General features: G+C 41.4%; 1 protein-coding gene across 1 annotated transcript in view; it reads right to left on the bottom strand.

Annotated features, from left to right (window-relative positions):
* The window catches only part of LOC126095615 (mucin-5AC-like), a 161,988-nt gene that overhangs the window by 124,596 nt on the left and 21,965 nt on the right, over window positions 1-15,427 (bottom strand). Inside the window, exon 4 of the mRNA XM_049910383.1 lies at window positions 5,695-5,814. Coding sequence (XP_049766340.1) covers window positions 5,695-5,814 — 120 coding nt within the window. The remainder of the gene's footprint in view (window positions 1-5,694; window positions 5,815-15,427) is intronic.

Here is a 15,427-nt window from a genome sequence, read left to right as displayed (position 1 = left end):
AAATTATTCTTCTCAGATTATCACTTGAACGCTACATGCTATTTTTAATTTTTTCATAAATTCGACTATCTTACACCAATTGACATTGCCGTATGCTTTTCTATGTCGACACGTCCTATGAGCGTGTCTTCATTTTTCTTCAGTCTTGTTTCCATTATCAAATACAACGTGCAAAATGTCGCTATGGTGCCCTTACCTTTCCTAAAGCCAAACTTAACGTCACCTAACAGATTCTCAGTTTTCTTTTTCATTATTCTGAATATTAGTCACGTCTGCAGCTTGGATGCATGACCTTTTCCGTTGATTGTACAAGATTTTTCGCACTTATGTGCCCTTAATTGCGTGGATGATATTTTTCCTAAAGTCTCATGGTATGTCGCCAGAATCATAAATTCAACACATCACACTATACAAGGTTTTGTTTGTTTTGGTTAGTATAGCTAAGTGTCAGATAGACCATGAGTGACAGAGCAGCTTGTGTTCCTGCTGCTAAGAAGGCGAGTACACCATCCGTTTGTTGTATATTTTTACGAGCTTCAACCGGGAGCGACTGCACTAATAGGAACAGTCATTGCTGTGAACACATGCGAACTGAGTTGGCGACCCTTCGCTCTCAGCTCCAGGATGCATTGGCTTCCGTCACACATCTTGACGCCGGTGCCAAGGGGCATAACTGTTGGGGGTCAGATGCGGGTACGCGAGATACTTCAAGCAAGTCCCACGTATCCCCCATTCGGTCCACTGCTGTGGCCACCCTATGTGCTGCCTGCACCGAGGTTGAGCCCTCACCCGTGGTCGAGTGGGAGATCATTCCAAAGTCTGGCAGGCAGTGAAAAACTTTCTGAGAGGCCGATCATACGGATTTTCTGGTTCTTTTGACGAAGAGGTTTCAGGCGTTATCTGTAGCTGACGATGTCTCTGAGCTGGATGCAGTCTTCCACCCTGTTCCAGAGGAAGCTTCTCGGCCTGCAAGGTCAGGGCGTTCACAGAGGGTGGGCTTGCTGGTAGTTGGGAGATCCAACGTTAGGCGCGTAATGGATCCCCTTAGAAACAGGGCTGCCAAGGAAGGGAAGGAAACCAGTGTGCACTCAATGTGCATACTGAGGGAGTCATTCCGGATGTGGAAAGGCCGCATCCGGATGCCATGAAGAGTACAGGGTGCAGCCAACTGCATATGGTGGCTCATGTCGGTAACAATGACGTACTTTGCTTTGAATTGGAGGAGATTCGCTCTGGTTTTGGGCGGCTAGCGGAAATAGTAGAGACTGCCAGTCCTTCTTGCGAGATTAATGCGGAGCTCACTATCTGCAGCATCTTCGATAAAACCGACTGTGGTCCTTTGGTGCACAGCCGAGTGGACGGTCTGACCTACAGGCTCAGACGGTTCTGCGACCATGTAGGCTGCAGATGCCTTGACTTGCGCCATCGGGTGTAGGATTTCCGGGTTCCGATTACTATGTTAGGAGTCCCCTACATACAGGATGCTAAACGGGTAGCGGCGGCTGTGTGGAAAGAACTGGGCGGTTTCTTAGGTTACAGGGCCACAGGGAACCACATAAAGAGTGACCATCTAAAAGGGGGCAGGTAAAACACAGAAAGTTAGTTGTAGAAGCGATCGGTATTGTAGTTGTAAATTGTCGTAGCTGTGTTGGGAAAGAACCAGAGCTCCAAGTCCTAATAGAAAGCACTAAAGCTCAAATAGTTACAGGTACAGAAACCTGGCTATAGCCGGAAACAAGTTCAGCAGAAATTTTAACTAACGATCTAACAGTGTTCCGAAAGGATAGATTAAATGCAATTGGTGGTGCAGTATTTATTGCTATCAGAAGTAGTTCGCCTTGTACTGAAATTGAAATAGATAGTTCCTGCGAAATACTAGAGATAGAGGTTATACTTGACAATCGGACTAAATTACTAATTGGGTCGTTTTACCGAACCCCCCGACCCAGAAGATACAGTTACTGAACAGTCCAAAGACAACTTGAGTCTCATTTCAAATAGGTACCCCTCTCATACAATTATAGTCGGTGGTGACTTTAATCTACCCTCGATACGCTGGAAAAAATCTACGTTTAAGGCCGGCGGCAGGCTTAAAACGTCATCCGAAATTGTAGTGAATGCTTTCTCAGAAAATTATTTTGAACAATTCGTTCATGAGCCCACTCGATTCATAGATGGTTGCGAAAGCATACTTGACCTCTTAGCAACAAATAATCCTGGACAAAAAGTGAGCATCGTGACGAATACAGGGATTAGCGAGCACAAGGCAGTAGCAGGTCGGCTGAATACCGTAACTCCTACAACCATGAAATAGAAACGCAAAGTATGTCTGTTTAAAAAAGCTGATAAAAATCCACTTAACGCCTTTCTAAGAGACAGGCTGCACTCCATCCGATCTCATCATGTAAGCGTAGAAAAGTGGTGGAATTATTTCAAAGAGATAACGTCGACAGCAATTCAGAGATATATATCACATAAATTAATACGACGGAACTGATCCCATGGTACACAAAACGGGTCAGATCGCTGTTGCAGAAGCAGCGAAAAAAGAATGCCCAATTTAAAAGAACGCAAAATTCTGAAGACTGCAAAGTTCTGCAGAAGTTCCAAATATAGAGCGTACTTCAATGCAAGATGCTTTCAATAATTTCCACAACCTAACTCTGTCTGGAAATCTGGCAGGAAACCCAAAGAGATTCTGGTCATACATAAAGCACACCAGTGGCGAGACGTAATCAATGCCTTCACTGTGCGACAACAACGGTGGAGTCATTGATGACATTGCCACTAAAGTAGAGTTATTAAACACGATTTTCCGAAACTCCTTCAGCCAAGCAGACGAAGTAAATATTCCTGAAATATAATCGAGAACAAATGCCGAGATGAGAAACATAGAAATAGATATCCTAGGTGTCACAAAGCATCTTAAATCACTTAATAAAAGCAGGGCTTCCGGTACCAGTCAGCTTCCTCTCAGAGTATGCAGATACAACAGCTCCATATTTGCAGTCAAAGATGGCCTTCTCAAAGATGGCGGATGGGTGGACAGAGATTCAGGGCAATCCCTTGCGACTGGGGCATGAAATTGCTCCTAAAAGACGGAACAGTAAGCAATGATCAATACCATGACGATGCAGAAATCAATGGTAACAACTGTGTAAGAGCCCCACAATGTGTATCTATAGGACATGTAGCATTTAACAGAAGTAAATATCATGATGAACTCTCCATTGGTGAAAGATTACTGGTTAGGCCCCCATTTGTATATCTGGGAAGGAACTGACAAAAGGGAAGTGAGCATGAGAAAAACGCAAAGGCTCAGTCTACATATGGTGGGAATCAGTAAAGTGAAATGGTAAGAACGTAAGGTTTTCTGGTGAAACGACTGTAGGTTAATGTCAACAACAGCAAAAAACAGTGAACGAGAGGGTAGGACAAGAGGCAGCTACCGTGAGCTGTTCAGTGATAGGGTTGTTCTCATCGGATTAGACAGCAAACCAGAACCACAGTTCAGGTAAAAATGGCACCACTGCCAGCTTGCATAAGAAGGGATAGGGGAAGTACATGAGGATGTTTACCGGATATTGCAGTACGGAAAGGAAAATGAAAATATAGTAATCGTAATGGACTGGAATATGGTTGTAGAGGATGCACTAGAGAAAAGGTTATGGAAAAGTATGGACCTAACACTAGTAAGAGAAGGAAATTCTGCACAAAATTTGAAATTGTAATAGCGAATAATCAATTCAAGAATCAGATGGAGTAGTATACTTTCACGGTGTACATACACGGTGACAGGGGAAGACTACAGCTGAAACACACCACAGCGAAATCAAATACCGTATAGTAAGGCGAGCCCATGCACAGATGTAGATTAAGAACAATAGTTTGCGGTAATAGCATACAATCAAGTACTCAAGTCGATCTACATCTACATGATTACTCTGCTATTCACAATAAAGTGCCTGGCAGAGGTTTCAATGAACCACCTTCAAACTCTCTGTCTGCCGTTCCACTCTCGAACGGCGCCCCGAAAAAACGAGCACTTAAAATTTTTCTGTGTCGGCACTGATTTCTCTTATTTTATTGTGATGATCATATCTCCCTATGTACGTCGTTGCCAACAGAATATTTTCGCAGTCGGAGGAGAAAAGTGGTGATTGAAATTTCATGAGAAGATCCCGTCGCAACCAAAAACGCCTTTCTTTTAATGATTGCCACGCCAATTCACGTATCATCTCTGTGTCACAATCCCCCCTACTTGGTGATAGTAAAAATGAGCTACCGTTATTTCTACTTTTCCGATGTAATTCGTCAGCCCCATCTGTTGCGGATCCCATACCTCACAACGATACTCCAGAATAGGGCGGACAAGCGTGGTGTAGGCAGTCTCTTTAGTAGAGCTGTTGCACCTTCTAAGTGTTCTGCCAATGAATCTGTCTTTAGTTGGCTCTACCCACAACATAAGCTATGTGATCGTTCCAATTTAGGGTACTTTAATAGTAATCCATAAATATTAAGTTGAATTTACAGCTTTCAGATTTGTGTGACTTATCGCGTAATGGAAATTTTGCGCATTTCTTTTAGTACTCATGTGAATAACTTCACACTTTTCTTTACTCAGGGTAAATTGCCACTTTACGAACCAACAGATATCTTATCTAAACCATTTTGCAATTCATTTTCGTCAGCTAATGACTTCACCAGACGGTTAATGACGGAATCATCTGCAAACAATGTAAGACGGCTACTGAGATTGTCTCCTGTGTCGTCAATATAGACCAGGAACAATAGAGGGCCTGTAACACTTCCTTGGGGAACACCGGATATTATTTCTGTTTTACCCTATGACTATGCGTCTGTTACTACAAACTGTGACCTTTCTGACAGGAAATCGCGAATCCATACGCACAATTAAGGCGACATTCCACAGGCACGCAGTTTGGTTAGAAGACACTTTTGGGGAACGGTGTCGAAAGCCTTCTGGAAATCAAAACTACAGAATCAATTTGACATGCCTTGTCAATAGCACTCATTACTCATGAGTATAAAGAGCTATTTGTGTTTCGCAAGAACGATATTTTCTGAATCCGTGTTGACTACATGTCAATAAATCGTTTTCTTCGAGGTACTTCATAATATTTTAGGTATGAATTAAACAACGCCTTCAGTCACAACTTGTTTGTGTTTTATTAACTACAGGATGCATTTCGGACACTGTGGGTCTATCGTCAGGTGTAATTTGTCTTAATATATGTTTTATTTTTTCTCTTGAATGACGTGAAATGCATATTCCTATCACGAAAAGGTTTAATGTTAGGTTATGAATTTCGTAATTCGAACTCGGAAAATGTGTGCAGAATAGTGGAAAATGAACAGTGTTAACTTACCACATAATCCAAGGAAAGCATTTTTAACGTTTTAACATAATGTTCGAATACACTACATGGTCGAAAACCCTATTAAAAATCCACGCTAGTGATATGGGCCTCTAATTCAACGGACTACTTCTTCTATTTTTGGGTATTGGTTTGACTTGAGCAATTTTCCAGTCTTTAGGTACGGTTATTTCTGTGAGAGAGCGGTTGTATATTCTTAGATGTGATAGGGTATGAACTATTGAGATATGCAAGGTATATAAATCGGAGCTGTTGCTGCATCAGTAAAAGTGGCAAAAGAAAACAAAATGTGTACCTGGTGCGGGAGTTATTGGTGCTGCTGCAGTTGTCGTTACTTCTGGGGCAGAAGGTTTCAATTCTGAGCCAATCGTGGATGAAACTGTGGTAACTACTGTTGGCGTTGGTGTTGTTGGCTCTGAAACAGGGGATAAAGTGTGTACTTAGCAAACATAAGACAATGAACTGTGTTGGAACTACAAGTTAATTACAAGTACATTGTAAATTGCTTCGAACTCAAGCCACTCGTAGGATCACTTGCATAAATTTATTTCAATCCAGAAAAAAGGTGGTCAGTTATGGCTTCCATATTGAGGAGGTTCCTGGAAGGGACTACTGTCAGTAGCACTTTCATTTGTCGTATCATGTGCCATTTTCTGAACCACAGGAGTATTCCGAAACGTAGAGACGAAATTCGAGAAATAAGAGATTAGATTAAGGATTTCTTCTTAGGGATGAAGTTGAGCTTTATTTTCGATTGAGAATTATCTATTGGATGGAGAGTGTCGTGTTTGCCACACCTGAGAGCCCTGAATCCCATAACCGTGAAACCACTGAATATCTTAAAGACCCTTAGCTACAGGTCTTGGGGAGCGGACAGGGCGCGTCCCGCCAGTTTTATTGGGCTTACGTGCGTTCGCAGCTGGACTACGGTGCATGATGTACGGATCATCTAGGTCTTCCTACTTGAAGATCATTGACGCTGTCCACCACGAGGTGCTGCGGCTGGCCACATGTGCTTATAGGACCAAGGCCGTACCCAGCACTGTGCTGAGACCGGGGAACCGCCACTTACCAACTGGCGGCGGCTCCTCCTTGCGCATCGGGAGTGTAAGTTACTTGCAGCACCGACCTCACTAGCACAGCATACGTTACTTGTCTCACCTTTGGAGCGCCTATTTTCCAACCGTCCACGAGCCACAGTGCCGTTTGGGATCCGCAAGGAGCGTGCGCTGCAGTCCCTCGGTGGTTGGCCAGTACGGCCCCAAATCCAGAGTTTTCACGGTCTGACGCCATGGTTACTGGAAAGGTCTAGAGTGATATTAGTTTTATCTGAGCGACACGACTATGGAGCTGTTTTAGAAGATGACTCGAAACAGTGGATTTCTGTTGGTTGTTCTCCCAGAGCGTGTTCTCAAGGTCCGATTACCTCAAGCGTTTACTGTTGTTGAAGCAGAATTGTCTGCGGTCTTGCGTGCAGTGGAGCAGATGAGACGTTCTTCCAGTACTACATTTCTTGTCTGTTCCGATACTCAAGTACACATCGTTTGTTGTAACACTGGTACACAGCAAATAAAATAGTCCAGACCGTCTAGGATCCCCTCCTCCAACTAAATCGACAGTGGAAGTTTCTGGCATTCTGCTGGACACCAGGGAATATCGGCATTGAGCGCCCGTAAGCACCAATTCATACACAATAGAAGTTCGGCAGTAAAGTGCCAAGTTTCTGTATGAAAATATTGTTTAACCATCATAGTAAATTGATAAATGTATTAGCCGCCCAGTACCAACTGTATAGATATTTGTGGTCAATTGTCACATTGGATTACATTAGATTAGATCCAGTATTCGTTGCATATACCCAAATATGTGATGGTTCTCGTTGGTGTGCGATGACACAGATTCATGATTAGTTGTATAGTTTGCTAGTATTGTTGTTTGTTTCATTACGATAGTCATTAAGAATCAACTTTACCTTATGATTACGAACTACAGCTGTCATGAGCTAACCTCACCATCCTCCAAGTATAGAAAATGTTTCTTTTTTCTATAGTTTAAGTTTATCAGTTTGTACATGTGAAAGCGAAATACAATTTCCAGTCAGAAAACGTAATTACCTGTCAAAAAGGTGAATATGTTCCCCAAGGATACATGCTTACTTGTGTTAACCTAATGTGCCTTTCACAAGTACGAGATCACCCAAGAATTGTCACGAAAACATTCCCCACACCATAACGCTCCGTTAGTCTGTCTGGATACTTCGGACAACTTTTTCTGGTTCACTTGGTTGTACACGTCAACGGTCATCTGCCTGATGTAGCGTAATGGGTGATTCAGCAGAAAAGGACACCTGTCACCACTCAGTGGACGTCCAAATACGATTTTCGCGTGCAAATTCCAGTCTTGGTCGCTGATGAACAGCACTCGGTATGGATGCTTGAACCCAGCATCAACTGAAAAGGGCTATACGCAGCAACGTTTCCTGAACGGTTCTGGAAGAGACACTGTTGATAGCCCTGGACTCACTCTGGCCGTCAGTTGCTCAACATATGTACGTCTGTTCTTGCTTAACACAACTCTGCAGCCGTCGTTCTTGCCTGTCATCTAAGGCCAGTGGTACACCACAGTTGCCTCGGTGGTAATTTCGGATATCGATATTTTGCCATACACGATGTACTTTAACAACGGCTTCACGACAAAGTTATAAGAACTTAGCCGTTTCTAAGTGTTTCCATTCTTAGCCTCAAACCAACGATTATGTCATTTTGGACGCCAGATACACTGCTCCGTTTCTGCATTACGACAACGACTGCACTGCTAACTGCGTCTGCCAACACAGTTTATATACTCTCCCCCCCTCCACCACCCCCCTTTCCTAGCGCTGCCACCTGCCGCCTGTAATTGGCTACTGCACGCTGACGCCACGACGTACATAGCAGTGGTAACATTAGTGTTTGTGGAACGTGTATTATTACCAGATGTACACTGACGCCTTACATAGCAGTGGCGGCATTAATATGAGTAGAGCATGTATTATTACCGCATGTGCATGGATAATTAAGCATCATATCCCAAAGACTGCATAAAAGCCTATTAGCGACAGACAGCTTGCTAAGAATCGTAGCACTAAAGTTTGAGGATCTGACATTATCTGATATATAAATAATCGGTACCAGTTCAGTTAACGATGAAATACAGACCTCGAATATGCACAGTGGGATAACTGATCGGTAAGCCATAAGTGCCTTTCTAATTATAAATGGAAAATAATACACAAACGCATGCTCGGTTATTCTGTTTAACTCTTCCAGACCCTCTGGCTACAACTGTGTACATTAAATTTTACTGCTTCTTAGCTGCGACAGAAGTATTGTTTCCCAATGGAAACCTGAGGTATACATTTGTGAATTTTCAATCTTTTCACCATGCGCTAGTACTGTCAACTATTGAAAATCTCTATGAAAATGTCAGCGAGTCATCATAGCAGTGTACAGCAACTCATGTCATCAGTATACACGGACGTCGTTGATTCGCTATATTCCAGTAGATAATCGAATATTGCTATCGTTATTTTGCATCGTAATTATTGACTGAAGATTTAGGTGTTTAATACAACAGAGAATATTTCGTAATTACTTTTTTAGTCTATAAAGTGAAGCCAAGTGTACAAAGTATGTTTTGAAAACGGATACATATTTTTGTATAAATCTTGCATCTAAAATCATTAAAAAGTCACCTGTGAGCATCACCACATAAAGAAAAATTTTCCGTTCTCTAGAAAACATTTAGTCTGAAAGGATTAAGGAGCATTAGTCAATGATGCACAGAATGTTCAGTGAATATTCTTCTGCCTGATAATGCTTGAAACATCGTCAGAGACTATGTAGACTCAGATAGTCATTTCTGACTTAAACGGGTTAAGAAACCTGAACTGTTTAGTGAGTTCGCAATGCCATAATCATAGGGGCTAACTTGAACTTCAGCTTATAGTGGCAAAAGTCGATTCACTTTCAGCCAGAAGTACTTATATCCTGCTACTCCCGACATTAGCAGTGTAACAATACAGTATCTGTATGTGCCGTAGCTGTTGGAAAGGTTTGTCATGTCATGTCAAATCAGTGAAACCATGTGTAGTATCAGTAATACTTGAAGGTAGTGGATGTCATTACTTCCTCTACACCATTCTCCTTGCATCTGAACCATGTTGTAGGATTAAGTACACAGAGAGTTTTGGGTCCAAAGTCACAACCGCCCCCCTCCCCCGGGCGCTCTCCAGCTCGAAAGATCCATTAGGACGTGGTAGAAAACGGGTGTATCACCTATGGTAGAGTTGAGACACAGCAGTAGCATATAATTTTACAGTGCTTACTCACTTCATACTTAAAAAGTAAACGGATTAAAATAATGACTAAGAAATGGAGGCAGGTGAGAACCTACATAGGTAGATGTAAATCTTTATTAAAGTGAGAGTGGTGAAAATTGCATCGCCGTCCAAGTTTTAGACCATTAGGCACTACATTTTTGACTCACCCATGCACAGATGAGGACTCATAACAGTATTAAATAATGATGAAGAGTAGACTGAAGAACTGCGCTACCGCTAAGGTCGCAGGTTCGAATCCTGCCTCGGGCATGGATGCGTGTGATTTCCTTGGGTTAGTTAGGTTTCAGTAGTTCTAAGTTCTACGGGACTGATGACCTCAGATGTTAAGTCCCAAAGTGCTCAGGGTCTTTAGAACCATTTACATCGTGTGTGTTCAATCATTCCAGCTCCTGTCTATAAGTGAGACGATGTGGACTGTCTGGTTTCTTAAGGCCTCATTGTTGAGAATATGCTGTTTTACAAGATCTTGGCCATAACGGCAGGTTAAGTTTTTCTTTGTCTTCTGAAGAATATCGTGTTACTTAATCCATGCATCCTAAACTTTCCTGTTCTTTTGGTCTTAAAGTCCCACATGACAGAATACAATACTTTAAAGGATGCAGAAGTGTTGTGGCAGCTTATAATTATAAATACAAGCACGCATAGCTGTTTCATTCATTGTGGTTGCGCTGTGTTGATCAGAATGTCATTATGCATACGTGTGATCTACAAATTCTGAGTAACACATTAGTAACTTTTGTAATTGATGTAACGAATGTACCACGTAAAAAATTAAATAACACTGGACCTCAACAATTTGATAATAATTCACCATATTTATTTCCTATTCATTTACAGGTGCCAGAGTATTGTTGTCTTAGGATAATTTATCGGCGAAGCTAATACGTTACAGTGAAGAGAACAGCAGCAGCACTGCGGATTAGGGTAAGTACGTTTAGAAGATGCGTAACCAACAGACAACTCTGCCTTGCACGTGAGTCATGCAGCCCTGTTAGACGTAGCCTTCCAGGTAAAGTCAGTGTCTCCCATAGTGCTTTATTGATTGGGATATGGGCAGTTAACTTCTCTCGATGCAAGGCAATATATTTTTTCCCGAGTAGTGCTAATCCTGCCGTTGTGGCTGAGCGGTTCTAGGCGCTTCAGTCTGGAACAGCGCAGGTTTGAATACTGCCTCGGGCATGGATGTGTGCGATGTTCTTAGGTTAGTTAGGTTTAAATAGTTCTACGTTCTAGGGGACAGATGACATCAGATGTTAAGTCACATATTTCTCAGAGCGATTTGAACCATTTGAACCAAGTAACGCTAAATCGAATTAATTTTTAACATGATAGATATTACTGAGGTTCCAGGGTCATGAGATCTGTAGACTGCTGTGTAAGATTGCACAGACAGGCCGCATTTTTGTTATGGAGCTTTTAGGGGGTGACGGTTTTTTTTATTTCATTTATTGGTAAAGCCCAAAATGTGTATAATTTCTCTGATAAAATTGTTCGTGAAAATTTCTACTTCCATGATCTTTTTGTACATCCTCGCATACTAATGTCGGGTCCTTGGTGAAACCTGTATGTTTTAGACACGATTTTGGCGGTTCCCTGGTCCCAAAGCGTAAACCGCTTTTTCTGCTGATTTATCCGCATTGCTCAGTAGACAACTGGTTATGCGTTGTTCTGTAAGTTTGATGTTTTTTTTAAATACTATGTGCACTTAATCACTATGTACAAGGGGTATCATATTTTCTGTTTGAGTCACTTATTAATTCCCTTGCAGTGTTCCAGTGCACAGTTGAAATATATGTATTGAGTCTAGCGGTTGTCAGCACGAAAAGTTACATGGGCTTAAATTCTTTCTGTTTGATGTAAGTTTTTACGTAAATAACATGGCAGATTTTATTTCATAACATCGGAGACGCATGATGGAGTTGAGCTAACAGTGATCACAGAAACGAAGTAAGACGACTTACTGCATTATGGACTCGAACCAGCAACCCTATGTTCCACAGGCAGTATCCTACAATTTTCTGTAGGTGAACGCGAGTTACTAAGAACCATTGGAATTTTTATAGACATATTGCTTTTTTAATTTATATGTCATCTGTCATCTGTCTAGTTTGATGTGGCCCATCACGAATGCTTCTCCGCCACTAAACTATTCATCTCAGAGTATCATTTAAACCTTGCGTCCTATTTATACTTTCTTGCAATTACGAATATCTTACACCAATTTACTTTGGTGAATGCTTTTTCTACTTTGATACATGAAATTAAGGTCTCTTCATTTTTCTACAGTCTTGCTTCCGTTATCAAGCAGAATGTGTAAAATGTCACTGTGGTGCCCTTATCTTTTCTAAAGCCGAACTTAACGTCACTTAACTGATTGTCTGTTTTCTTTTTCACTGTTCCGAATACTACTCTTGGCAGCAGCCGGGATGTAAGAGCTGTTCAGCTGATTGTACAATATTTTTCGCACTTACCTGCCTGTAATTGTGTGTATGATACTTTTTCCTAAAGTCTCATGGTAAAACGCCAGAATCATAAAATCTACTGAGCAACTTGAGTAGATGATTGTTTGATATTTACGAAAACAGTGTTAGAAATTCAGATTGAATGTTAACTTTCTATTGTGCCTCATTTAATCTCAAGTTATCTAGAGCTCTTCTAACCCTACTACAGTGTTTATTATGTACGTGCAATCAAGATCACGGGGTTAAAAAGCTACACTTTGTTTCAGGTAGATGCACTTCTACACATTTGTGTATTCAAATCATAAATTAAATTCTTACGTAGATAGTTTAGTGTATTACTTCTTCAAACTGCATAATAGAGTAGTACAGTATCATAACCGTATATTACAATGATTTGCGTTTCTGTTTTTCTACATTATTCCTTTTACCAAGAGTTTTTACACGAGTATCTAAGATGTTCCCTGAAAGTCATATATTTTTTGCACTTATCGGACTTCACTGAACTTTAACTTTCAGTTCTTTTTTCCACAAAGACTACACCTGCCTCTCTTCTTACTCCTAGCATCAATTTCTTATTCCTGCAGTGAGTCTACCAACATTTGCTCTAGGAAAAGGTCCTTGACTCCTCGTTGCCCAATAAATCTGTTGCTCGCCAAGATTTTCTGGGATCAGATTTCTTCGCGTTGGTATGTTTGCTTTTCGTTGAAGGCGGGTGGGCAAGGGGCGGGGCATAAGTAGCCCTGAGTAGCAAGAAAGAGTTATATGCAGATATATTGATGATATCTGGGAACACCATATTGTCTAGTGTGCCGGCAACTACTTTCGTAGCATTGCAGTGTTAATTTGAGGTTTCCTTTGGTGTTATCACTGACATTTTCATCGTAATGCGAAGTGCTATACAGAATAACATTTTTTTTACCTTTCTGAGGTATGTTTCAAGTATTATGCCACTAGTGAAAGCAAATGATGATAACCGTTTATTTTATTGTGATGTAAAGCTTCTTTTCCTTTTTAATGAGGGAAGTATTAACGTTTTACTTTTTTTTCTTGATTACACATTTATTTCTCAACATAGTCACCTTGGCCATGAATACGCTTCTACCAAGGAGAGACCAGTCTGCTGATACCTTCAGTGTAGAATGTTTGAATTTTTCGAACGGAGCCATGACTACTCATTTCCTCAAACTGATTCAACAGTATGAATGTGAAGTTCTCGAAGGTGTTCTTAGAGTTTTAGAAATAGATGAAAGAAAGATGAAGCCAAGTGTGCTCTCTAATGAGGATAATCAATGACAGTGAAGCTATGGCGCTGGATTCTTGCAAACGTCATAGCGCTTCTGTGTGGCCTGACATTGCCATGCTGAAGGAGAGTCTGTTCTATGTGTGGACGAATTCTTCGAATTGGATACTAGATGGCAGCCTGGTGTTTCTCACGCACCCTCACACTTACGTTACCCACCACCACGTTACCCGCTACAATTCGGTATCCTCTAGCTGCATGGGAGTGCAAATATGCAAACACGAAGAATGAAGATATAAAATGTTAATAACATTAGTTATATATAATAAGCTGCAAGAGTTTCACATAAAAAATGCTGAGGCCTTTTCACAACTCTCTTGTACATTCTGTATGCCGCTACCATTTGAGTAGGTATTTCGTCTACCACTCAACTGATTTACAGTTCCAAATCAGAAATATTGTACTGCTTAACATTTGCTGTTTTGGAGTATCAACTGCGTCTTCTGGTGAAGCTATGGTGTTACAATGCGAAACATGAAGTTAATTCTCCAGAACTACTTTATGAATATCAGATATATTCAGTAGCGTGTCTTAGGTTACATGATCTTGCCAAGAGGCTATTATATTGAGAAAAAGCATAAAATATATGAATTCGAAAGGGAGGGAGGAAGTGACCTGAGAAGAAGTGAATGACATTTTATAATGATGTGGTTACAGCAAAAACACAGTGACTGCATTACTCCATCCCTTCTTTCCACGGAAATAGACACTCTATTGTTCAAAACAACGTTGACATCATTTCTTTGCACCTGACTTAGTGTAATTCCGTTTCTCTGCCAATATACTGCAACAGGCTGCAAATAGTCTTTATTACGACACTATAATTTAAACGTGGTTAACGAGCTAGGATCCTTGTGAGTCGAAACAGAATTAACATCTTACGGCGGTTACATTAATACTGTAATACTGGATATTATCTCTGTTAAAGGCCACACGTTATATAGATACACTTTATGTGGCTCTAATACAGTTGGTCCCATTGGTTTCTGCATCGCCATGGTGTTGATCGTTGTTGACTGTTTCGTCTTTTAGGAGCAATTTCATGTCCAACTGGCAAGAGATTGCCCTGAATCTCTTTCCGCTCATCCGCCATCTTTGACAAGGTCGGTGATAGACGATGGACACATCTTATGTCTAGTGTCTACGGCCACCATTGGTGTTGAATTTAATTTAAAACTGAAGCAGTAGCTGGGTTTTAACTCGGACTCTGGATGTTTCGATTACTAGGCATACACCCTACCGCCAGAACTCTAGCCCTCTATCATCTTATGCATAATTAACCTACACAATCAGAAAAGGGAAAGGAGTCTATAGGTACACTATAGAGAAAAACTCCAAAGCTATGAGTTCCTCTTATTTATGTCCACAACATTACTGTGATGAGAAACATTTCCTCATGGTGGCAGAATACTCAGATACCGACACTCTAAATATGTGTGTAGCGTTTTCCTTAAAAGCTCCCTGATTGGTGATCTTCATGAAAGGGATACTAATTAAGAGAAGGGAGGTAAGTGATGACGTCATAGAAAGGGGCTGGCTTGTAACTTCATGTGTAAGGTACAAAGTGCAGTACAGTGCTTACACAGAGTGTCTCCGTGATGATGTTACCTGTGGTGTCACCGCCAGACACCACACTTGCTAGGTGGTAGCTTTTAAATCGGCCGCGGTCCATTAGTACATGTCGGACCCGCGTGTCGCCACTGTTAGTAAATGCAGACCGAGCGCCACCACACGGCAGGTCTAGAAAGACGTACTAGCACTCGGCCCAGTTGTACGGACGACTTTGCTAGCGACAACAATGGCGAAGCCTTTCTCTCATTTGCCGAGAGATAGTTAGAATAGCCTTCAGCTAAGTCCATGGCTACGACCTAGCAAGGCGCCATTA

The sequence above is a fragment of the Schistocerca cancellata genome, chromosome 8 (assembly GCF_023864275.1).
Source record: "Schistocerca cancellata isolate TAMUIC-IGC-003103 chromosome 8, iqSchCanc2.1, whole genome shotgun sequence".
Classification (NCBI taxonomy): Eukaryota; Metazoa; Arthropoda; class Insecta; order Orthoptera; family Acrididae; genus Schistocerca; species Schistocerca cancellata.
This window is presented reverse-complemented; position numbering and strand designations above follow the sequence as displayed.